A 23603-nucleotide genomic window follows, 5' to 3' on the forward strand; every position below is an offset into this window, starting at 1 on the left:
GGCCGGAGTACTGAGCGTGTGCACGTATATTTCTTCACTGTGTGTGCTACCGTAATGAGCAGCGACAAAACGCACCAAGATGTGCGCGCAACGTGCTCAGTCTTTGTTTGACTCGAAAGGAAAACAAAGCACTCAACAATGGGAGTCGAACACGGTGAAACAAACGGACACGATTAAATGAACGTTTTAGGTTCAGACAATGAGCTGGAAGTGATTTTTCTCGATAATCTTTCGCTACACCAGACAGACCCTGCCCGCCGGTGGGGAATTGGACACGTCACGCTCGGAACTTCAGTTAGTATCTCGTCATGTCCCCAGCGGCAGCGATGACAGCGCTCATCCTGGAAGGCAGTGAAGTGTAGAATGACTTGATCAGGGATGTGTTCATTCGCTGCACGTCTCAGTCACTGACGATGGTGGATCGAAGCCTATCCTCGGGCGACTGATAGAGGGGATGTTGCGCCAGCGATACTTTCAACGAGCCCCAGACATTTTAAATGATGTTGGCGCCCGGGGATTGAGGCGGCCGCTCCAAGAGAGTGACTGCGCGCTCTTCTAGCAGTTCTTGCACAGCACGAGCAGTGTGGATCGGCGTCCTATCGCGTTAGAATATATAGTCGCCTACCAGAAACGGGCCGTCAAGAATGTATGGAATCAGTACGTCGTCTATGACTGCCATGCAGCGATGAACTTACATTCGAGGCGTATCAGTGGTCGTCGCGCAACGCTTAGCAAAGAATACCGGCTCCTTTCACGCAGTAACGATGTGATCAGCGCCCTGCACCTGACAGTAGAACGTTTCTCGACAATGCGGCCAGCGTGCGCCGCCGTAGCAGACGACGCCGTTCAAGATCCCGCCCCTCGAGCATCTGCGCGAGCTGCTGCCGCCGCTTGACTCAAGCGCTCGCCGCATCGCGATGCAATGCGCTTCGAGTTTTCCCCTAAATGTGAGAGAGACTGTACACCGCCCTTCGAAAGAAATGTCCACGCGCACACACCGCGCGCGGCGCGAAACGTGCCCAAACACGCGCAGTGCAGGCGGCAATCAAGGCGGCGCGAACGAGAGATGGGAGAGGGGTACCACCGGCTAATAGAATTTTGCTCCGCATGCGGCGCTCTCAACGCCGGCGCAGCAGCGCCGCTCTCGGTGCCGTTCTTGTCTATAACGTGTACACACTGATTATGCATAATTAAACCACACAAAAGAAAAATAATTATTCTTGGTTCGACGCCCTTTCACCATTAGCCCTCTGCTATTGGTTCAATGTTTTCTGGCTGCACCCACTTCGCCTGTCTGCACGGTGTAAGAATTCTTACACCGTGCCTGTCTGTCACGCTAGCTCACAACACCACGAAAGCTCACTGCGTCAAAGTGACGTTACGCGAAAAACAAAATGCGTCAATATGCTGAACAAAACTGAAAATTTCTCTGAATAGCCAGAGACTGCCCCGTTCCGAAAGGAATAGAAGATGGCTTCCCACTGATCGCTGAGGCCCTCGCTACTCGCACCTTTCTCATTGAAGACATTCATGGCTCCGTGAAGCTACCCTTGCCAACACTCAACCATGTATTTATTTGCACATGATGAACCCCTTTGCGTGGCAGTAAAACGTTATCGAGCACTTTCGGCAAGTATACGGCATCGCTCTGCCAACTCTTCCTTGCTGAGGATCCGTTTTAGCGGCATTCTTGTCCTTCCGTTGCACGCCGCTGGTATTTTCAACCAGCCACCGCTAGCTAAGGCGAAGCGGACCAATCGAAGAAGCCGGCATCACCTTCTTCATGCGGTTAGCCATTTTCACTGTGCTGGCTCGGCCCCACTGAAACCCTCTCCACTAGGTCATGCTCCTCGCCTCTTGTCAGCTGATTAGGAAAGAAAAATTGCCTGTGGTTTAGCTCTGGTTACCCTAGTTGAATTGCGAAAGCAAGAGCTGCACGGCTACGCTTGTGGTGTTAGCCTGTGGTTAACAGCCTTTGGTTTAGCTCTGTTGTATAGACACGACAAGACACACTGTTCAGGTAACGACTGGGTAACGTCTACGCAGCGTCTACTTCCGACGCTCCGAGAACTCAAAGCGGTCTCTTCCACAATTCAAGAGTCACTCCGGGACGTCGCTCGACTTCTTCAAGCCACATATTTGTTACGACGCTTCTCGAGTCGTGCGGCGCGTTCTTCTGGCGTCTCTTGAGCGCGTTGTCTCTTACTCGCTTCGTTCTGTCGTTGTTGCATCTCTTTCTCGCTCTCCATAATGACTAAATACACTGAGGCGAAGCGCATATATATTGTTACGTGTAGCTGAAGCCCAATGCTATATACAATTTATTTACAGAGAAGATAACGGAAGGCCAAAATGGCGATGCTATATCAAGCCGGCCCACGTCGTTTCCTCCTCAGTGCAGCCACACTGTGGCGGCTGTTCCGTAGTATTAACAACTCGTCACGAAAACGAATCCAGTTATCTTGCAACGAACAGTTTTCATACGTTTGCATGAATGACAGGTAAACTTCAAAAAGTTCAGTCCGAGTCGTCAATGCAGCCTCATCTCCGGGGACTGCGTTGCCTAGTTTCCCGAGAAGCGGCCCGCGTAGGACGGGGGCGAGGGACGTCGAGGTGTGGGCGAACAGGACTGACGGCGTTGCGGCGAGGGCGAGCGGCTAGTGGTGTGTCTACGACAGGGAAGGCTGGCATGACATGGTTCAGATAGGGGCGACAAAGGCCGAGGGTCTCGCTCGAAGCGGCGATCAGCGTATGGTCGAGGAGAGGAGCACCAGCGGCTACTACGGCAGTGGCGGGAGATGCGACCGACCCGGGAGCAAGCAATGCAAATTGGCCTGTCTGCCTGTGTTCGCCACTCAGAGGGGTTCCGATATCTATTTGGGAACGACTGTCGAGGTGCAGCAGAGGCAATGAAAGGAGCGGTAGGGGTGGGACGTGGGAAGACGGCAGACTGGATGTCCATGTTTGCAATTTCTTGGAGGACAACAGCTTGAATGAGCGAGAAGGTCATGTCATGCGTATGGAGGCAGTGAGAACATGGAGCCATAGCCTCAAGTTCGCGACGGATGACTTGTGTCAAGTTTGACGTTGTAGGCGGATGTGACGCCGGTGGGTCGTTTCAGGAGCAAGTAGCAGCCGCATGTGGAAGTCGGTCGAAGCGTTGTACGATGCGTTCGCTCTTGGATTGCTCGAAATTGCGGCATTCTTTAATGATGGACTCAACCGTTGAGCAGTTCCTGAAAATCAGGAGGTTGAACGCATAGTCCGCGATGCCCTTCAAGATGTGTCCAACCTTGTCGGCCTCCAGCATGTCCGCGTCCGCTTTACGGCAGAGAACCAGAACGTCTTGAATATACGCGACGTACGATTCGGTTGATGTCTGGGTACGAAACGCTAGCTCTTGCTTGGTCTCCATTTGACGTCCCACAGGTCTTCCGAAAAGGCCGCGTAGCTTTTCCTTGCAGGAGTCCCAGCTTCTAATGTAAGCTTCATGCGTCTCGAACGATACCTTCGCGGTTATTCTCAAGTAAAACATCGCGTTGGCCAGCAAAAGTGCAAGTGCGGTATCCAAATTGTTGTGCTTACCAACGCGTTCATACGACATGAGCCAGTCTTCGACGTCGACCTTAACAGGGCCGATGAAGATTCCCGGGTGACGTAGCTGTGTTAGCACTACTTCTGCTGGTGTCTGCGCGGCGGAGGCAGCGTAAGTAACCATAACAGCGGAACCAATGTGACGCCCGCTGCGAAGATTCAGGACCGGTTTGTGGCGAGAGTACCCCGCACGTCCAACAATATGTTATGGAGAGAAAACATATGTATTTACAATTTATACAGTTACAAGGCCGTAGCTCAGTAGTGAGGGTAACACCATCTACCAATCGTCGAGACACTTCAACCTACTCTTCACCTCCCAACGGCCTATTGTTCACAGCGGTACCAACTCGTACGTGACAATATTGTTACGTAGGAAGACGCAGACGAAAAGCTATGTACAAATATATTTACAAGGAAAATACGCTGCGCTTGGCCAAGAGGCAACAGCCCGCGCTAGCTTCTAATCGTCGTCGTCGTCTTCACACTGCTGGCCTTTCGTGATCGCACATATTGTGCCGTAGCACTACCCCCGGCTGCAAAAGCGCCTTCCCGGAGCGACTAAAGATCGGACTCGGAAGCAGTGTAGTAGGCCTTGAGCCTACTGACGTGTACGACATCACTAGATGTCACAGGAGAGGACGAGGTTGAGCCCACAGGAGCAATTTCGTAAGTCACAGGCGTCACCTGGCGCAGCACGCGGTAGGGCCCTGTGTATCGCGAAAGAAGCTTCTCTGAAAGTCCGACGTGACGAGAGGGCGACCACAGAAGCACGAGCGCACCAGGTGAAAACTGTACGTCACGATGGCGGGCGTTGTACTGACACTGCTGAGTGGTCTGTGAGGCAGTAAGTCGAGCACGGGCAAGCTGGCGTGCATGGTCGGCGAGGGCGATGGCGTCGCGCGCATACTCGCTTGTTGAGACCGCAGCAGGAGGAAGTGCCGTATCTAGGGGCAAGGTAGGTTCGCGACCGTACAGTAGATAAAAGGGAGAAAATCCGGCGGTGTCGTGCCGGGAAGAATTGTACGCAAATGTCACGTAAGGAAGGGCAATGTCCCAGTCGTGGTGGTCCTTGGAAACGTACTTGGCCAGCATATCGGTAAGAGTACGGTTTAACCGCTCTGTCAGGCCATTGGTTTGAGGATGGTATGAAGTAGTCAGTTTGTGTTGAATGGAGCAGGAACGCACAATGTCAGCGATAACTTTCGAGAGGAAGTTTCCACCACGGTCAGTAAGCAGCTGTCGCGGGGCACCATGAAGCAAAATAATGTCACGCAAGAGAAAGTCCGCGACGTCAGTGGCGCAGCTGGTAGGGAGAGCCCGAGTGATAGCGTATCGGGTGGCGTAATCAGTCGCGACGGCTACCCATTTGTTCCCAGAGGATGACGTGGGAAAGGGACCGAGCAGGTCTAATCCAACACGAAAGAACGGTTCCACAGGGACGGTGATCGGCTGGAGATGACCGGCAGGTAGCACCTGAGGTGTCTTCCGACGCTGGCAGGGATCACAGGCAGCAACATAGCGTCGAACGGAGCGAGCGAGACCAGGCCAATAGAAGCGGCGGCGGACGCGGTCGTACGTGCGGGTTACCCCAAGATGTCCTGCAGTGGGTGCGTCATGCATCTCAAAGAGCACAGTCTGTCGTAGATGTTTTGGCACGACAAGAAGATCAGATCTGTCAGGGAGAAAGTACCTTCGGTACAGAATGCCGCCCTGGAGGACATATCGGCGAACGGATGCGTCGGTAGGTGTAGAGCGCAGACGCTCGATGAGTACTCGCAGCGATAGGTCTCGGTACTGCTCATCGGCGATGTTAGCGAAGGCAGACACAGAGAAAATGCCGTCGGCGGTACTACTGTCGGCGTCGTCAGGCTCGTCTACCGGGTAGCGAGACAGGCAGTCAGCGTCCTTGTGTAGTCGGCCAGATTTGTAGGTGACAGAGAATGAATATTCTTGGAGGCGTAAGGCCCAGCGACCAAGTCTTCCTGAAGGGTCTTTCAATGAGCATAACCAACAAAGCGCGTGATGGTCTGTGACAACGGAAAAGGATCGGCCATATAAGTATGGGCGGAATTTCGCAACCGCCCAAACTAGGGCCAGACACTCACGCTCAGTGATGGAATAGTTGCGCTCCGCGGGTGAGAGGAGCCTGCTGGCGTAAGCGATAACACGGTCGTGGCCACGCTGGTGTTGTGCCAGTACTGCTCCAATTCCGTGACCGCTGGCATCAGTACGGACTTCGGTAGGCGCAGAAGGATTGAAATGGGCCAGAACTGGAGGCGTTGTGAGAATGTCGATTAGATGAGAGAATGCAGAGGCCTCCTTATTGCCCCACTGGAAAGGAGCGTCTTTTTTCAAAAGGTCGTTTAGTGGTCGTGCTATGGCGGCGAAATTCCTCACGAAACGGCGGAAGTACGAACAAAGGCCGATGAAGCTGCGCACATCCTTGACAGACTTCGGAACAGGGAAGTGCGTAACAGCATGGATCTTGCCTGGGTCCGGTTGCACTCCGTTCGCGTCAACGAGATGTCCAAGGACGGTAATCTGGCGACGGCCGAATTGGCACTTCGATGCGTTGAGTTGTAGACCGGCTCGCCGAAAGACGTCCAGGACTGCTGAGAGGCGCTCGAGGTGCGTAGCGAACGTTGGGGAGAATACGATAACGTCGTCCAAGTAGCACAAGCACGTGGACCATTTGAAACCGTGAAGAAGGGAGTCCATCATGCGTTCAAAAGTGGCAGGGGCGTTACATAGACCGAACGGCATCACTTTGAATTGATAAAGACCGTCGGGTGTTACAAAAGCAGTCTTCTCGCGGTCGAGATCGTCCACGGCAATCTGCCAGTAGCCGGAGCGAAGGTCAATAGAGCAGAAATAGCGAGCAACAAGGAGGCAGTCAAGGGCGTCATCAATCCGAGGTAGAGGATACATGTCCTTTTTGGTAACCATGTTAAGGTGCCGATAGTCCACACAAAAGTGCCATGAGCCATCCTTCTTTTTGACCAGTACAACAGGTGATGCCCATGGACTATATGATGGTTCAATAATGTTCTTGGCAAGCATTTTGCGAACTTCTGCATGAATAACTTGACGCTCAGCTGGTGACACTCGATACGGGCGGTGATGAATAGGAGGGGCATTGCCGGTATTAATGCGATGTTTGACAGCTATAGTTTGGGCCAAAGTACGATCGTTATAGTAAAGAATATCATGGTAGGAAAACAGAACGCGGTAGAGTTCACGAGCGTGCTCGGACGGCAAGTTGGGCGCAATCATTTTCTGTAAGTCAGCGATGGTACAATTAGTCGACTGCGATGGTAGAGGAGTATCGGATGAAGTGTCGTCGACTGCAATGGATGCTACTGAGTGATCCTCGAATGAACAAAGCTGGGCCAAAGACATCCCACGTGGCAGCACTTGTGTCGTCAAGCCAAAGTTGACCACTGGCAGGCAGACGCAATTCGCCGTCATAGATAAAACTGTATGGGGTACTGTGATCCCGTGTGTAAGGAGGACGTCTTGCATAGGAGCCGCGATGTAGTGACCGTCGGGGACTGGTGGGGATGACACCAGGTCAACGTAGGTCAGTGCCGAAGGTGGCAAGCGAACGAAGTCGGCGGAACTGAGGCGACTGGGGTGTGGTTCAGCAGGATCCAGAACAGGCAGGTCAAGGCGGAGAGTACTGGCGGAACAATCGATGAGAGCAGAATGTGCGGAGAGCAAGTCTAAGCCGAGGATGATGTCGTGGGGACAGTGGGCGATGACTGTGAATAGCACGATTGTTGAGCGATCGGCGAAGGAGACGCGGGCGGTACACATACCAATTACGGGGGCTGTTCCGCCATCGGCGACACGGACAACAGGCGTCGTGGCGGGCGTGATAATTTTCTTGAGCCGGTTACGAAGGTCAGCGCTCATTACGGACAAATGCGCCCCAGTGTCTATGAGAGCAGACACAGAAACACCGTCGACTTGCACGTCAAGGAGGTTGAGATGAGTGGGCAAAGTCAGTAGAGGATTTGGCGGCGTAGGGAGCAATGCAGCGTCACCTCGAGGCGCTGCATCGTCTAGTTTTCCGGCTGGGAGCGGCGTCCGAAGGGAGTCGGCGAATAGGAGCGACGGGGCTGGGGAGAGCGAGAGTGTCGTCGTTGGGGCGAAGGCGAACGAGAATAGGGGCGGTTCGTTGCAGGAGAATCAGTGGCGGCATTATCGGAGCGTGCGGCATAGGGACGAGAAGGGCCACCTGAGGGGCGAGAGTAGGCAGTATAAGTAGACCGGATCGGGGAACTCCAGCGACTACGACAGTGCCGAGAAATGTGCCCGATTCGATGGCAGTGGAAACAAATAGGCTTGTCGTCAGCAGTGCGCCATTCAGATGGGTTGCGGAAACGTGGTGGGTAAGAAGATGCGGGACGGGGCGAAATCGAAGAAGCCGGGCGGGTATCAGGGCGATGGGCCGAGCAGATGGTGTGAAGACCCATGTTTTCAAACTCCTGGCGGACAACTTCCTGGATCAGGGAGACCGTGACTGCAGATGTGTTGGTGGGACTGGAGTCGAAGGCAGCCGGATAGGCGGCCTCGATCTCACGCCGGACGATCCTGGTAACATCGGCAGTGTTGTAGGGACGGGGAGCGTCGGCACAGGAAGATGTCGCTGGGGTGTTGGGCAGACGGGCAAACTGCTGGTCAATACGTCGGCTTTGGCGAGTTCCAGGCGGCGGCACTCTTTTATAACAGCATCCACCGTGGCTACGTTGTTGCAAACGAGCAAGTTGAAGGTGTCATCGGCAATGCCTTTGAGGATGTGGGAAACCTTGTCTGACTCAGTCATGTAGGTGTCAACTTTGCGGCACAGAGCCAAGACGTCCTGAATGTACGTGACATAGGGCTCTGTTGACGTCTGCACACGGCCGGAAAGCGCCTTCTGCGCGGCAAGTTGTTGACCGTAGGGGTTGCCGAACAAGTCCCGAAGCTGTGTCTTAAGTGAATCCCAACTGGTGAGCTCATCTTCGTGCGTGCGATACCAAACTCGAGGTGTGCCACCGAGGTAAAAGACTACGTTGGCGAGCATAATAGTAGGGTCCCACCGGTTATTGCGGCTGACGTGTTCATACAGGCGGATCCAGTCATCGACGTCTTCCCCATCTTGGCCCGATAATACGCCAGGATCACGGGGAGCGGGGAGAGTGAGGTAGGTCGTCGAAGTGGCAGCAGGTGTCGGAGCCGGCGGAGTCGGGTTGTCGTCGCCGGGAGCCATGAAGGAAGGCTCGACGTACCGTCCACTGCGAAGCTCCGTGACGAGGTACAGGGAACGTCCACCTCCACCAGATATGTTACGTAGGAAGACGCAGACGAAAAGCTATGTACAAATATATTTACAAGGAAAATACGCTGCGCTTGGCCAAGAGGCAACAGCCCGCGCTAGCTTCTAATCGTCGTCGTCGTCTTCACACTGCTGGCCTTTCGTGATCGCACATATTGTGCCGTAGCAATATCATGAGAAGCCAACAAAGGCACCAAGCAAAACATAGGGGAAACTGCGTGTACTTACTGATTGAATAAAAGAAATGATAAATAAATGGCAATGACTGTGGATGAAAAAACAATTTGCCGCAGGTTAGGAACGATTGCGCGTCAGTGCATTACGCGTAGGATACCCTAACCAATTGAACTACCATGCACGGTTTCCCCATCCACTTTCTTGGGGTAACGGATTATTGCACGAAACAGGACATATCGATACACCAGGGACTTTCTGACGGGAAGAACTGTCTGCATGAAGTTCCAAACGCTGGAATCCCCCACAATTGAGTTAAGGAGTAAGGGTACGAGAGTGCTGCCTCGCACACTCAGAACCCAGGGATCAGTGCTGTCTCCCCTACTCTTCAATGTCGGCTCGTCCAACTTGCTGAAGAGGCTGACGGGACTTAAGACCTCCCAACCTGCATCTCAGGTGGCGGCACACGCCCCCTGACCTGCGTGTCCGGGGGTGCGTAGATCATCTTATCCGTTGAAAAATAATTTATTCTATCTGTGTTACTACTAGAACTAACCTTGGGAGCATTACCCAGTGCCACCACTCACCAACCTTGGCGGCGGATGCGGAACAACCTCTCTGCTGCTGGGGTCACGAGTACGTGATCATTCTGGGTGAGGGCAACTGGTCCATAAACCTGCGCACGCTACCTGAAGGCACCCACATTGACGGATTCGACAGCTTCGTTATGTAAGAACGAGAAGAGAGGGGTTCAAACCGAGGGGAGTGATTTCTTATTATTCCTATCATGAGAAGCTAACAAAGACCACAAGGTGAGCTTACCGGAAATTACTTTTACTTACTGAGTGAATTAAAGGAATTATAAATTATAGGCAATTACAGTGGATGAAAGAAATACTTGCCGATGTCGGCAACGATCCCATGTCTTCGCATTACTCGTGCGATGCCTTAACCAACTGAGCTACCGCAACGGAGTTTCCCCATCCACTTTCTAGGGTATATATGTGTTACTGCTAGAACTAACCTTGGGAGTGTTAGCCAGCGCCACCACTCACAAACCTTGGCGGCGGATGTGGCACATTCTTTCTGCAGCAGGCGTCACCAGTAAGTGATCTGTCTAGGCGAAGCCAACTGGTCAACAAACCCACACATGCTACCTGAAGGCATCAAGGTTTCCGGATTCGGAACTCTCGTTATGTAAGAACGAGAAGACAGGGGGTTAAACCAAGTGGCCCAATTTTTAATAATCATAAAATAATCCAACATACAAAGACACTAAGAAAAACATATCGAAAGATACTTGTTAACTGAAAAAAGAAATTAATGGCATTGAAAGCACAGGAAAAAACTTGACGCAGGTGGGTAACGATCCTACGTCTTCGCATTACACGTGCCACGCCCTAACCAACTGAGCTACTGCTGCGCGGTTTTCCCAGCCACTTTCTTGCCTATTTATGTGTTGCTACTAGAAATAAGCTTGGGAGTGAAAACCAGCGCCACCACTCGCAAACCTCGGCGGCGCATGTGGAACATACTTTCTGCCGCAGGCGTCGCGAGTACGTGATCTTTCTGGGTGAATGCAACTGGTCAACGAACCCACACACGCTACCTGAAAGCATAAATTTTGCCGGATTCGAGACCCTCCTTAAGTAAGAACGAGAAAAAAGATGATTAAACCAAGGGGCCGGATTTTTAATTATTCATACCAAAAGCCAGCAAACAAAGTGACTAACCAAAACATAGCGGAAATTACTTGTACTTACTAACTGAATTAAAGAAATGATAAAGTAATGGCAATGACAGTGCATGAAAAAATACTTGAAGGTGGGGAACGATTCCGCGCCTTCGCATCACGCACGCGATGCTCTAACCAATTGAGGTACCGCGGAGCGGTATCCCATCAAATTTATTGGGTATTTATGTGTTACTACTTGGACTAAACTTGGGACTAACTTTGCCAGCGCCACTACTCACAAACTTTGGCGGCGAATGTGAAACATCATTTCTGCCACAGTCGTCACGACATGTGATCTTTCTGAGTGAAGGCAACTGCTCATTAAACCCACACATGCTACCCGAAGGCATCAATGTTGCCGGATTCGAGACCCTCGTTATGCAAGAACGAGAACAAAGAGGGTTAAACCGAGGCCCCGATTTTTTATTAATCATATGACCACAGGTTGTGACACAGCGAGAGGACTGAAGAAGAGGAGAACGAGGTTCGTCATCGCGCGTGAACGGTTACGTTTCGTGAAATGCAAACGCCTAGATCCCCATACAGCGTGTATATTTCAGCAGGGTATACATACGCGACAATTTGGTGGAACTTGCTGGGCGCACCCAAGTTATGTAGGAGACCCCACTGGGCAGCAAGAACCTCGCACAACTGGAGTTGACTCTAGTTCACCGCATAAGCCGGCGAATCCGAGGCCTCGCCCCAAAATTTGGAAGTTGTTGAATGAAGTTGTTCAAGTTGTTGAAGTTAGCGCATTGTGTTGTCTTCTCCCTTCCGTCCTCGTTTGCTGGCACTAAATATACTTTCAATTTACCAACACGCCCAACAAATGGCAATGCTACAATTTGGATACCTGCAGGAAAAAGTGATGACTACGACCACTGCGACTTCTACGGAAAGGGTGAGACCGACTTACCTAACGCTGCTGAACCCCCAAGTGCCGACGGCTTTTCATGGCGACACATTTGAAGACGTGGAAGACTGGCTGGCGGAGTTCGAGCGCGTGGCTGCGTTTAACGAGTGGGATAACAACGCCCAACTCAGGAACGTCCACTTCAGCCTCCAGGATGGTGCTCGCACATGGTTTATGAACCGTGAAAGTGCCCTGTCATGCTGGCCTCAATTACAGCGCAAGCTACTGGAGACTTACTCCAGCCCCGATCGCCGGGAAAATATGGAGCGAGCCCTTCAGTCACGCGTCCAAAAGCCTAACGAGAGCGTCACGATGTACGTGCAGGACATGACGCGTCCTTTTCAGCGTGCCGATCCGAGCATGTCGGAAGAAGAGAAGGTGCATCATCTGATGAAAGGCGTAAAGGAACAGCTCTTTGGCGGTCTTGTTCGGAATACGCCCAAGACTGTCGCGGAGTTCCTGACCGAAGCCACCGCAATGGAGAAGACGCTTTAGCAACGGTCGAGCATGTACAACCGACAACTAAATTCCGCCTGCACTCCGGATACGCCGGTAGGCTTCGGGTGCGACGTCGCCTTGCTTTGCGAGCAGATTCGCTCAGTGGTTCGCGACGAGCTGCACAAGCACCACGGTACGTCGCCACCACCAGTCAGCTCCCTCGCGAGCGTCGTACGCAACGAAGTACAGCAGGCACTGCAGGCATCTCTTTTCAGCAGTGAAGCGCCACCTCTGCCAAGTGAGTCCCGGCGCAGGACTTACGCAGAAACATTACTGAGCCCCGCCCCAGCTTTCACACCTACTTGCGTTGCGCCGCCAGTCGCGTTGCAATCGGCACAAGCCGCTCCGACAACTCCGCTTCCGTACTTCAACGATTGCCGAACACCCGCGAGGAAATCAGAGGTTTGGCTAGCACCCGATTGACACGCGCTGTGCTACCACTGAGGCGAAGCTGGTCATGTGTATCGGGAGTGCCCCTATCGTCGACTCGGACTCCGGGGTGTTTCTGTCGATTCGCCTCGACCTAGGCTTGGCCAGAGGCCTCCCGACATCGCAGATTTCATCGAACAGCAGCGCAGGCCGGGCACATCGCAGCGGCAGTCACACTCACCCTCACCGCGGCGATATTTCCTTGCTCGTGATACCACCTCGAGGACGACGCAAGGGAGATCACCAAGTCCACGCCGGAAAAACTGACGTCAGCGACCTTCCGAGGCGGGGCCGCAGATACTCGACGCGCTGAAGACCTCGTATCGTGCCGACCGCAGAACAACGAAAACACGACGACGCCGAAACCAGTTCCCGCGAACAAGATTTCATTGGACAAACCTGTGTTGATCGAAGGCAGGAAAATTAGTGCACTTGTAGATACCGGCGCCGATTACTCTATTCTTAGTGGCAAACTGGCAAGCGTTCTCAAAAAAGTTACGTTGCCTGGAACACAGCACCAGTTCGTACGGCAGTTGGCCACGTCGTCACACCGCTTGGCTTATGCACGACGAGAGTAGAAATTCGCGGTGCAGTTTTTCTCGCCACTTGTCTGGTTCTACGCGAGTGTTCCCGCGATTTAATTCTTGGGATAGACTTTCTCCGGGAACATGGCGCCATTGTTGACCTCCGCGAGCGCTGCATCACTTTCTCGACGCAAAGGGCAACAACACAGACCTACGCGGTTGGACACAGATCAGCACTTCGCGTTTCGGATGACAGCATTGACAGCAAGTGTTATGGTTTTCGTCAAGTCCGACGAGCTACAAGACGGTGAAGCCATTGTAGGAGGCAACATTTCTATGTTGCTGACCAAAGGTATTTGCGTAGCGCGAAGCCTTGTGGAACTTCGTGATAGCCAGACAGCGGTCCTCGTTACTAGCTTTACCTTTGAGCACCGGCACATCTTTCGTGGCACTGCCGTCGCATACGCCGAACCATGAACGGACATCGTCGAGTGCTTTGCTTCTGAAGTGGACACAGACGACAGTTCGCTCAGAGACATCGATGTAGACTCCGAGCTTACGGACGACCAAAAGAGCGCAATGCAGGAACTCTTGAACGAATTCCGCGCGTGCTTCGCTCGGTATACTAATGTGGGCCAAACGCCAATAACGAAGTACCGAATAACGACATCCACCGACGTGCGCCCCATCAAACAACAGCCTTGTTGTGTCTCGCCGAAAGAACGTGAGGCAATTCAAGCCCAAGTCAAGGAGATGCTAGATGATGGTGTCGTTCAGCCTTCGCACAGTCCGTGGTCGTCCCCGGTCGTTCTGGTCAAGAAAAAAGATGGAACGCTTCGTTTCTGTGATTATCGACGCCTCAACGATGTCACCAAGAAGGGCGTGTACCCACTACCACGTATCGATGACTCTTTAGACAGGTTGCGGCGATCTAAGTATTTTTCGTCTCTCGATCTAAAAGCGGTTACTGGCAATAGAGGTAGATGGACGAGACCGCGAAAAGACTGCTTCGTCACTCTAGATGGCCTTTACGAATTCAGGGTGCTTCCTTTCGGGCTCTGTTCGGCACCAGCAACTTTCCAGCGAATGATGGACACCGTTCTCGCTGGTCTGAAGTGGCAAAGGTGCCTCGTCTACCTCGATGACGTGGTTGCTTTTTCGGCGACATTTGACGACCACCTGAAACGACTGCGGCAAGTTCTCGACGCCATCCGATCGGTCAACCTCACCCTTAAGCCTCAGAAGTGTCATTTAGGCCACATGGAGTTCATGTTTCTGGGACATGTGGTCAGCGCGGAAGGCGCTAGCCCCAATCGCGCGAAAACTGCCCCTGTAGCCACGTTTCCAACATCGACCGACAAGAAAGGTGTCCGACGCTTCCTGGGCCTTTGCGTATACTACCGGCGTTTAATCGAAAATTTTTCGAAGATAGCGGAGCCGCTGACTCGACTCACGAGGGACGATGTATCGTTCGTCTGGGTCTCAGAGCAAGAGACTGATTTCACTGAGCTTCGACAGCGTCTGGTGTCAGCTCCAGTTCTGGCCCACTTTGATGAGGAGGCGGACACGGAAGTTCTTACAGACGCCAGTAACGTTGGTCTTGGTGCGGTGTTGTACAACGGGAGGAAGGTGTTGAAAGAGTGATTGGCTACGCAAGTCGCACACTATCACATGCAGAGACCAACTACACAACTACGCAGAAAGAGTGTCTTGCCGTCGTATGGGCGCTGGCCAAATTTCGACCTTACCTCTACGGCCACCCATTCAAAGTTGTAACCGATCCTCACTCGTTATGTTGGCTTGCAAATCTGCGGGACCCTTCTGGACGACTGGCGCGGTGGAGTCTGCGTTTGCAGGAGTACGACGTGACCATCGTGTACAAGTAGGGCCGCATACTCGAAGACGCTGACGCATTCTCGCGCGCCCCTATCGACACTACCAACACTGAGGACGACGCCGTTTTCTTTGGGGCCGTAAGCGTTACTGATTTGTCCACACGGCAGCGCGCAGACGACTCACTACGGCCTATATTCGAACATCTGGAAGGACGAAACCCATCAATAGCCTGGCACATCACTCGAGGATTGTCGTCTTCTTGTTTACGACATGGCGCCTTTTATAAGAACTCCGCTGCCACCAACAAGACATACCTTTCAGTCGTTCCAGCAGACCTCCATGCCGAAGTTTTATTCGCTTGTCATGACGAGCCTCCATCTGGCCATTTGGGTTTTACGCGAACGCTTGATAGAGTGCGGAAATCCTACTAAGGCCGACACTTGCCGAGTGTGTGAAGCGGTACGTCCAAGCCTGCCGTGAATGCCAGCGCCGAAAGTCGCCAGCTGTGAAGCCTGCGGGATTGCTGAATCCGATTGACCCACCTGACAAGCCATTCCACCAGGTCGGCACAGATCTTCTGGGCCCATTTCCAGTCACCTTCTGGCAGCAGGTGGATAATCGTCGCCACAGACTATTTAACACGGTATGCTGAGACAAAGGCGTTGCCTCGAGACACAGCTTCCGAGGTTGCCCAGTTTTTCAGAGCATCATCCTACGGCATGGCGCCCCATCGCACGTCATCACAGACCGAGGCAAAGCCTTTACAGCGCAGCTCATACAAGACGTTTTTCGCCTCAGCTGCACAACCCATCGAATGACAACTGCCTATCACCCGCAGACAAACGAACGACTGAACAAAACGTTGACTGACAAGCTGTCTATGTACGTACACGTACAGCACAAGACGTGGGACGAGATACTCCCATATGTAACGTTTGCCTAACACTGCTACGCAAGAAACAACACGCTTCACACAGTTTTACCTCGTTTACGGCCGTGAAGTACAGACTACATTAGAAGCAATGCTGCCGTGCGACATCGATCACCTCGATCGCGCCCGAGATGCCGAACTCTTCGTGCAACGCGCGGAAGAAGCCCGTAAGCTTGCCCGAGTGCACATAAAGAAACAACAGAGTATCGATGCCCAACGTTACAATCTCCGCTACCGATAAGTCGAGTTCCAACCTGGCGACCAAGTTTTGGTCTGGACTCCCATGCACCGAAAAGGACTATCCGAGAAGCTTTTGAGTCGCTACTTCGGACCTTACAAAGTGTTGCAGCGAATTAGTGACGTGAATTACGCAGGCCTTCCTGACGGAAGCCAGCCTCCCCGACGTCGACAACCGCAATCTGAGATTGTGCACGTTGTGCGGTTGAAACCGTACTATAGCCCCTAACATTCAACGTTTTCGCGGCGTCGCCTTCAAGGCTGACCACATGACATCGTGACGTCACGACAGAGGAGAAACGGGGCTCCAACTCGCGCCGTCGCTCGCGGTGTCGTGGCGGTATATAAGCAGCTGCGCTTGCCTCTGCTAGACACTCACGAGGTGAGATGCCTCCTGGAGACAGAGCTGCTCGTTGGAATGAGAAGCGAAGGTTGCGGCGTGCTACAGAGACTGTTTCTAGGTGGCTGTTCTACGGCGCAGCGACTACGCGCCCCGCATCGGACGCGGTGAGCGTCGAGCAACGCAGCGTTCGGCGCGACAACGAAATGTGCGCCTGAGAAAGCGCCGCACGCCTGAGCCGACGCCGACGACACCGGCTTTTCTGCGACACGAGCTCCTTAACGCTGTCGCGTTAAAATAAAGGCTAGTATGCTTCGCATCCTGGGCTTAACCTTAGCTAAGCCAGAGCTAGTTTTTTGAAGAGGGGGTAGTGCCACAGGGTGTGGCACAGCAAGGGTGCTGAAAATGAGGAGAACGAGGTTCGTCATCGCGCGTCAACGCTTACGTTTCGTGAAGTACAAACGCCTAGATCCCCATTCAGCGCGTACACTTCAGCAGGGTATACGCGACAATATCATAAGCCAACAGACACTAAGAAAAACAAAGGGGAAGTTACTTGTTCTAATTCTATTAAAGAAATGCTAAATAAATGAGAAATAAAGCGAAAAAAATGCGTCTTGTCGGTCTCGTAGCTACCCAGCGTTGCCGCGCATTACGAGTACGTGCAGTCAGGAACGCGCTGCCACCACCAGCAAGCGAGGACCGACGTTGCAAAAAGAGTTCGTCAGCAACGCGATGTACTTATGTGTCGCCCAAGTGCAACGCACGGATTTTTCGTTAAATTAGCGAGCCATTCACGAAAGGCGGATACTACCTGGCTCACGGTGTTGCCCGGACAACTCGGACGATGCCCTGGCCGCTTTCTCTTTTAAAGTGGAGTTGCGGTCTTACGCTACGCACGCTTTCGGCACCGCACCGACGTCGAGCTACCAGTAGAGTTTCAAGGCGGTACACGGCCCGAGTGTTGCAGCAGTGCGCGTCTGAGCATTCTTTTTTTTTTTTCGGGGATCTTTCCGGCGCGCGGCAACGCGTGCGACCCTTCCAAAACGTTTCTCGACTAATCCGCTAGGGCGGGGCGCATGCGCCGTAGCGCCATGAAAGGGGCGGATTGAGATACCCTGGCGCGGTTTTCCCATCCACTTTTTTCCCTATTTATCTGGTACTACTAACTAACCTTGAGAGTGTTAGCCAGCGCCACCCCTCACAATCTTCGGCGGCGGATGTGGAACAACCTTTCTGCCGCAGCCGTCACGAGTAAATGATCTTTCTGGGTGAAGGCGAGTGGTCAATAATCCTACACATGCTACCTGAATGCGTCAATATTGCCGGATTCAAGGGCCTAGTTATGTAAGAACGAGAAGGAGGTTAAACCGAGGTGCCCAAGATTTTATTATTCATATCATGAGAAGCCAACAAAGACACCAAGAAAAAGATAGAGGAAATTACTTGTTCTTACTAGTTGAATAAAAAATAAGAAATCGCAATCCAGAGGGCCCACGATGCGGCGGTCGGGCATGGCCTGACTGTCCCAACGTGTGAGTGGCCATCAGTACGCCGAGTCGCGTACCTCAGTACCTTCATTAAAGTTTTGCATCCATCTATCCATCGCAATGAAAGTGGATGAGAATAATTTTTCGCAGATGGAGAACAATCGCACTTCATAGCATTACGCGTGCGATGCTCTAACCAATTGAGCTACCACGGCATGGTTCCCACATCCACTTTCTAGGGTACTTATGTTACTACTAGAACTAACCTTGGGAGAGTTAGCCAGCGCCGCCACTCACGAACCTGGCGGCGGATGTGTAAAATCCTTTCTGCCACAGCGGTCACGAGTACGTGATCTTTCTTGGTGAAGGCACCTGGTCAATGAACCAGCGCGTGCTACCTGGAGGCATCAATGTTGCCGGATTCCAGACCCTCGCTATGTAAGAACGAGAAGCGGGTTAAACCGAGGGTCCCATTTTTTAATAATCATATCATGAGACACCAGCAAACAGACACCGACGAAATCATAGGGGAAATTACTTGTACTTATTAATTGAATTAAAGAAATGATAAAAACATTGCAATGAATGTGAATGAAAAGCAACTTGCCATAGGTAGGGAAAAATCCCACGTCTTAGCATTCCGCGTGCGATACTCTGATAAACTGATCTACCGTGGCGCGGTTTCCCCATGCGCTTTCTTGGGTATTTATGTTACCACTAGAAGAAACATTGCGAATGTTAGCCAGCGCCACCACTCACAAACGTTGGCGGCGCATCGGGAACATCGTTTCTGCCACAAGCTTCACGAGTACGTGATCTTTCTGGGTGAATTCAACGGGTCAATATACCCGCACATGCTACCTGAAAGCATCAGTGTTGTCGGATTCGAGACCTTCGTTATGTAAGAGTGAGAAGGGGGTTAAGCCGAGGGGCCCGATTTTCTATCTAATTTTCTAAGAAGCCAACAAAGACACGAAGGAAAACATAGGGGAAATTTCTTTTACTTAGTAATTGAATTAGAGAAATAATAAACTAATGGCGAAAGTGGGCGAAAAAATAACTTGCCGCAGGTGGGGAATAATCCCACGTCTTAGCATTACGAGTGCGATGCTCTAACGAATAGAGCTGCCGCGGCGGTTTCCCTATCCACCTTCTTGGGCATTGATATGTTACTAGTAGAACTAACCTTGGGAGTATTAGCCAGCGCCACTACTCACAAACCTTGGCGGCGGATGTGGAACATCCTTTCTGCCGCAGCCGTCACGAGCACGTCATCTTTCTGGGTGAGCGCAACAGGTCCATAAAACCGCACATGCTACCCGAAGGGCATCAATGTAGCCAGATTCGAGACCCTCGTCATGCAAGAACGAGGAGACAGTTAAACCAAAGGGCCCGATTTTTTATTAATCATATCATGAGAAGCGAACAGACACCAAGAAAAATATTGGGGACATTACTTGTACTTACTTTATCCAATGAAAGCAATTATAATCAAAGTGGATGAAGAAACAACTTGCCGCAAGTGGAGAACGATTCCACGTCTTCGCATTACACGTATGATTCTCTAACCAATTGAGCTACGCTGACACGGTTTCCCCATCTACTTTTTTGCGTATTTTTGTGGTACTACTAGAACAAACCTTGGAAGTGTTGGCCCGAGCTGCATGCTTTTGCCGCAGAGGTCACAAGCACGTGATCCTCTTGGGTGAAGGCAACTCGTCAATAGACCCGCACATGCTACCTGAAGGCATCACTGTTGTCAGATTCAAGACCCTTGTTATGTAAAAATGAGAAGGGTAAATCGAAGGGCCGATTTTTTATTAATCATATCATGAGAAGCCAACAAAGATGTTGTCGACTGTAGATGGGGCGAAAGTCGGCACATTTTCGCTTCAATATGATATTTCGTTGTGTACAGCCGACGATGTAGAGTAACCGAAAAGTAAAGTTAAACCTTGTTCAAACAAAGTCAGTAAAATTGGGAATTGACTTTGTTGTATAAAAATTGATCTGTATTGAAATTCGATCTTTTCTGCAACTAACTGCAGCCAACGATTGATATTTCTTACATGGAAAAGGCTGCAATTTTGCTAACTTTAATTTTCTTTTATCTTATTGCTTCTACATATTCTAAACATAACAATAGGGTTCCACTATGCTTTTTCTAGCTTCATTATCCGTATCTTCGAGTGGGACACAAAAATTTATCCTCTCAGTTTTCGCTATTCTACTTGCGCATGTGCATGCACGCACACATGCTGCTTGGGTTCGCGGAAGCACATTCAGTATGTGCAAATTATCAACGTACAAGAAAGCAGCTGATAGACTAGAAAGACACTATAATTATGGTCATCAAAAATCAAGAAAAAGACTGAGAGATGTAATTGCACACTTTCGTATAAAAGTTATAAACAGGGATAAAGTGCCTCGAAGGCTGGCCAGCGTTTCGATAGGAGGACTCATCTTCGTCAAAGGCGGCATCGTCATCCTCGGCATGTTATTTTTAAAGGATTAGTAGAGTGACGCCACGTGCGGTTGTTCTCAGTGGCGGTTGGTTGTAAAGGGAGAGACTTCACAGAGAATCATCGCTGTCGCCTGACGTCTGTTAGCGGGATTCCTAAAACGAGGGGACAAGAGCCGAAGAGTGGGAAAGCGGGGAGAAATGAAAACAAAGAAAAGGAGAAAGGCACCAAGAGGGGAAAAAATAACAAGAAAAAGAGGTGCATGGTAGGTTTGTGGGGAAGCGATAGGTTAGGGATCATTCAGGGGTGTCGTTGACGGCATGTTTTTGTGGCTTTAGAAGAGTCGGTCATACGCTCAGTGCGCGAGTAACAAAAAAACACCCGAAAATACATCAGTTGAAAGAATGAGTTGCAGAATAGGCATTGAGCAGCGTAGCAGCAATGTGTCGGGTAATATTGAAGGAATTAGAATGGCGACAAGGAGTCTGCGTTGCAATGCATGGGGTAGCTGGAAGGCAGCGGTATTGTCTTTCAAGGGACGTTAGCCCCAGTAGCTCAACGTAGGTGTCGTCACGGCGGTATAAAGAATTGGCGATGCACTATGTGGCTGAGGCGCCGAAAGAGGTATCTTGGCTTCTGGGACTTCGGTATGTGTTAGTGATAGTATTTCAAAGCTATATAATAAGAAACAGATGGGGAAAATGGGGGGGGGGGGGTGCACTGAAACCGGTATAACAAATAGGAGGGTGACATGAGTAAAAGCGGGCGGGGGCAGGCGTACATGGGAAAATGGGTCGTACAGTTGGTATAAACGTAAAAACATGAGAGAGTATAATATATCGAGTAGTAGGCAGGGAAAATTGGAAATGGAGGAATAGGTGAGGTCGAGGAATTAAGGTTAGCTTGTGGCGCAATGTGTTTTGTACCTTGGTGTTATGAGAATTTCAGATTTAAGTTACAGCTTTTAAAGATTTTAAGTTGCTATGTGGCAAATAATTCCCGTCGGGTGTAGGCAATAAACTTGTGTATGAAGTATGATTTTGTATATTTCCTCTCGCGAGGTGAACGGAAATTTGTCTTTAGTATATAGAGCCTTGCTTTGTCGAATATATGACCATGTTCATTGAAGTGGCTGGCTACTGCTTTAGGTTCATACAAGACTCAACGGTCACCGCGCAGATACAAAAGACAATTTACCTGTAGTAGTCAGCCACGTCAATGAACTTAGTCATATATTCGACAAAGCAAGGCTTCATATACTCCAAATTTCCATTCACCTCGCGAGAGGAAATTTATGGAATCATACCTCATACAGAAGTTTGAATGACTACATCCGACGGGAATTAATTTGGCGCGTGGCTACTTAGAATCTTTAGAAGCTGCCACATAAATCTAAAATTCTCAAATCAACCAAGGCACAAAACACACTGCGCCACCAGCTAACCTTAATTGTTCACCTCACCCGTTCCTCCATTTCCAATTTTCTCTGCCTGCTACTCAACTTATTATACTCTTTCATATTTTTACGTTTATGTCAACTGTACGACCCCTTTTCCCATGTACACTTGCCCCCGCCCGCTTTTACTCATGTCATGCTCCTACTTATCATTCCGCTTTCGGTCCCCCCGCCTTCTTTACGTCTATATTTTATTATATTTTCTGGAAACACCCTAACCAACATATTCCAAAGTCCCAGATGCCAGGATACCTTTTTCGGCGTCTCAGCCACACATGGTATCGCCACTTCTGTATACTGCCATGACGACACCTACGTTTAGTTACTGGTGCTAACGTCCCATGAAAGACCATACCGATGCCTTCCAGCTACACCATGCATTGCATCCCGGAGTCCTTGTCGCCATCTGAACTCCTTCAAAATTACCCGACGCATTGCTGCAACGCTACTCAAGTAATTCTTTCAACTGATGTATTTTGGGGTGTTTTTTGTTACTCGCGCACTGTCTGCCTGACCGGCTATTCTAAAGCCACAAAAACATGCCGCCAACGACACCCCTGAATGTTCCCTAACCTCTCGCTTCCCCAACGCCCTCCCGCGCCCTTCGTTTTCTTGTCTACTTTTCCCCCTCTTGGTGTTTTCTCCCTGCCTTCCCACTATCCAGCTATTGTCCCCTCGTCTTAGAAACCACGCTTACCGACGTCAATTGACAGCACGCATGCTCTCGGAAGTTTCTCCCTTTACAACCAGGCGCCACCGACAACCGCACGTGATATCCCTCTACTAACCTTTTAAAACTAACATGCCGAGGATGATGAGCGGCCTTTAACAAACATATGTGCTCCTGTCAAAACGTTGACCAGCCTTTCTGAAGCACTTTATCCCTGATTATGACCTTCACACCCCATAATTGTGGTCAATAAGTTTCACAGGCCCCTTGTGTAGCTATGACGAAGACCTGCACACATTTATTTAGATGCCATATGGACACTTGGGCAGTCAAAAATATACTCACCAGAACCATAGTTCCTCAGCGGCCATGTCAAGTTTGCTCTGTGGTATGTCTCAAAGGGAATGTGAGAAAATATATCCAGTACACAACTAACAAGGTTGTGTACTGATGCTCAATGGCTGATACAAAAGCAACGTAGAGAGCGTTACAAGAGCAAAACAATGGTGTGACACCAATGAATACACCAATATCGTTTCTGCATATGACAGTAATGAACAGAGGCTCAATGAACAGTCAACCAAGCTTTATAGGAACATCAACAGCTACTAGTTCTGCACGGCCACCGGCCAGTGAAAGCAGGTGCAGCTGCCCACCACTGGCTCCCATCACTTCTTGGACGCCTCTGCATGCCAGTGGGACAGGAAGTGGAAAGGAGTGGGAAACAAAGAAAAAGAAAGTAAGACAAAATAAAGCAGAGGCAAGTGAAATAAAATTACGTGAGGTTATGACTGCCACTCTGTAAGGTGTCCCACAAACACTAATTTGCAGTGCATCAAAACAGGACACCATCTAGGCCGAGGTGTATGTGTCGACCCTTTAAACAAAGAAAACATCCAAGTCACTTTCTAGAGTGTTTTAGGCTTGTAGCGCAGCTCGGAAGAGCAAAAAAGCAGTTTGAAGTTAGCGCTCACTCTGTTTTCCGTTCCCT

At 50.8% G+C, this 23603-nt stretch overlaps 2 protein-coding genes across 3 annotated transcripts in view; one reads left to right on the top strand and one right to left on the bottom strand.

Moving 5' to 3' along the window:
• The window catches only part of LOC135907082 (uncharacterized), a 307176-nt gene that overhangs the window by 221759 nt on the left and 61814 nt on the right, over positions 1-23603 (top strand). The gene's annotated exons all lie outside the window — the stretch shown is intronic.
• The window catches only part of Sirt2 (Sirtuin 2), a 290603-nt gene continuing 290181 nt past the window's right edge, over positions 23182-23603 (bottom strand). Inside the window, exon 17 of the mRNA XM_065438737.2 lies at positions 23182-23297. Coding sequence (XP_065294809.1) covers positions 23281-23297 — 17 coding nt within the window. The 3' untranslated portion in view covers positions 23182-23280. The remainder of the gene's footprint in view (positions 23298-23603) is intronic.

This window comes from Dermacentor albipictus, chromosome 7 (genome assembly GCF_038994185.2).
Source record: "Dermacentor albipictus isolate Rhodes 1998 colony chromosome 7, USDA_Dalb.pri_finalv2, whole genome shotgun sequence".
NCBI lineage: Eukaryota > Metazoa > Arthropoda > Arachnida > Ixodida > Ixodidae > Dermacentor > Dermacentor albipictus.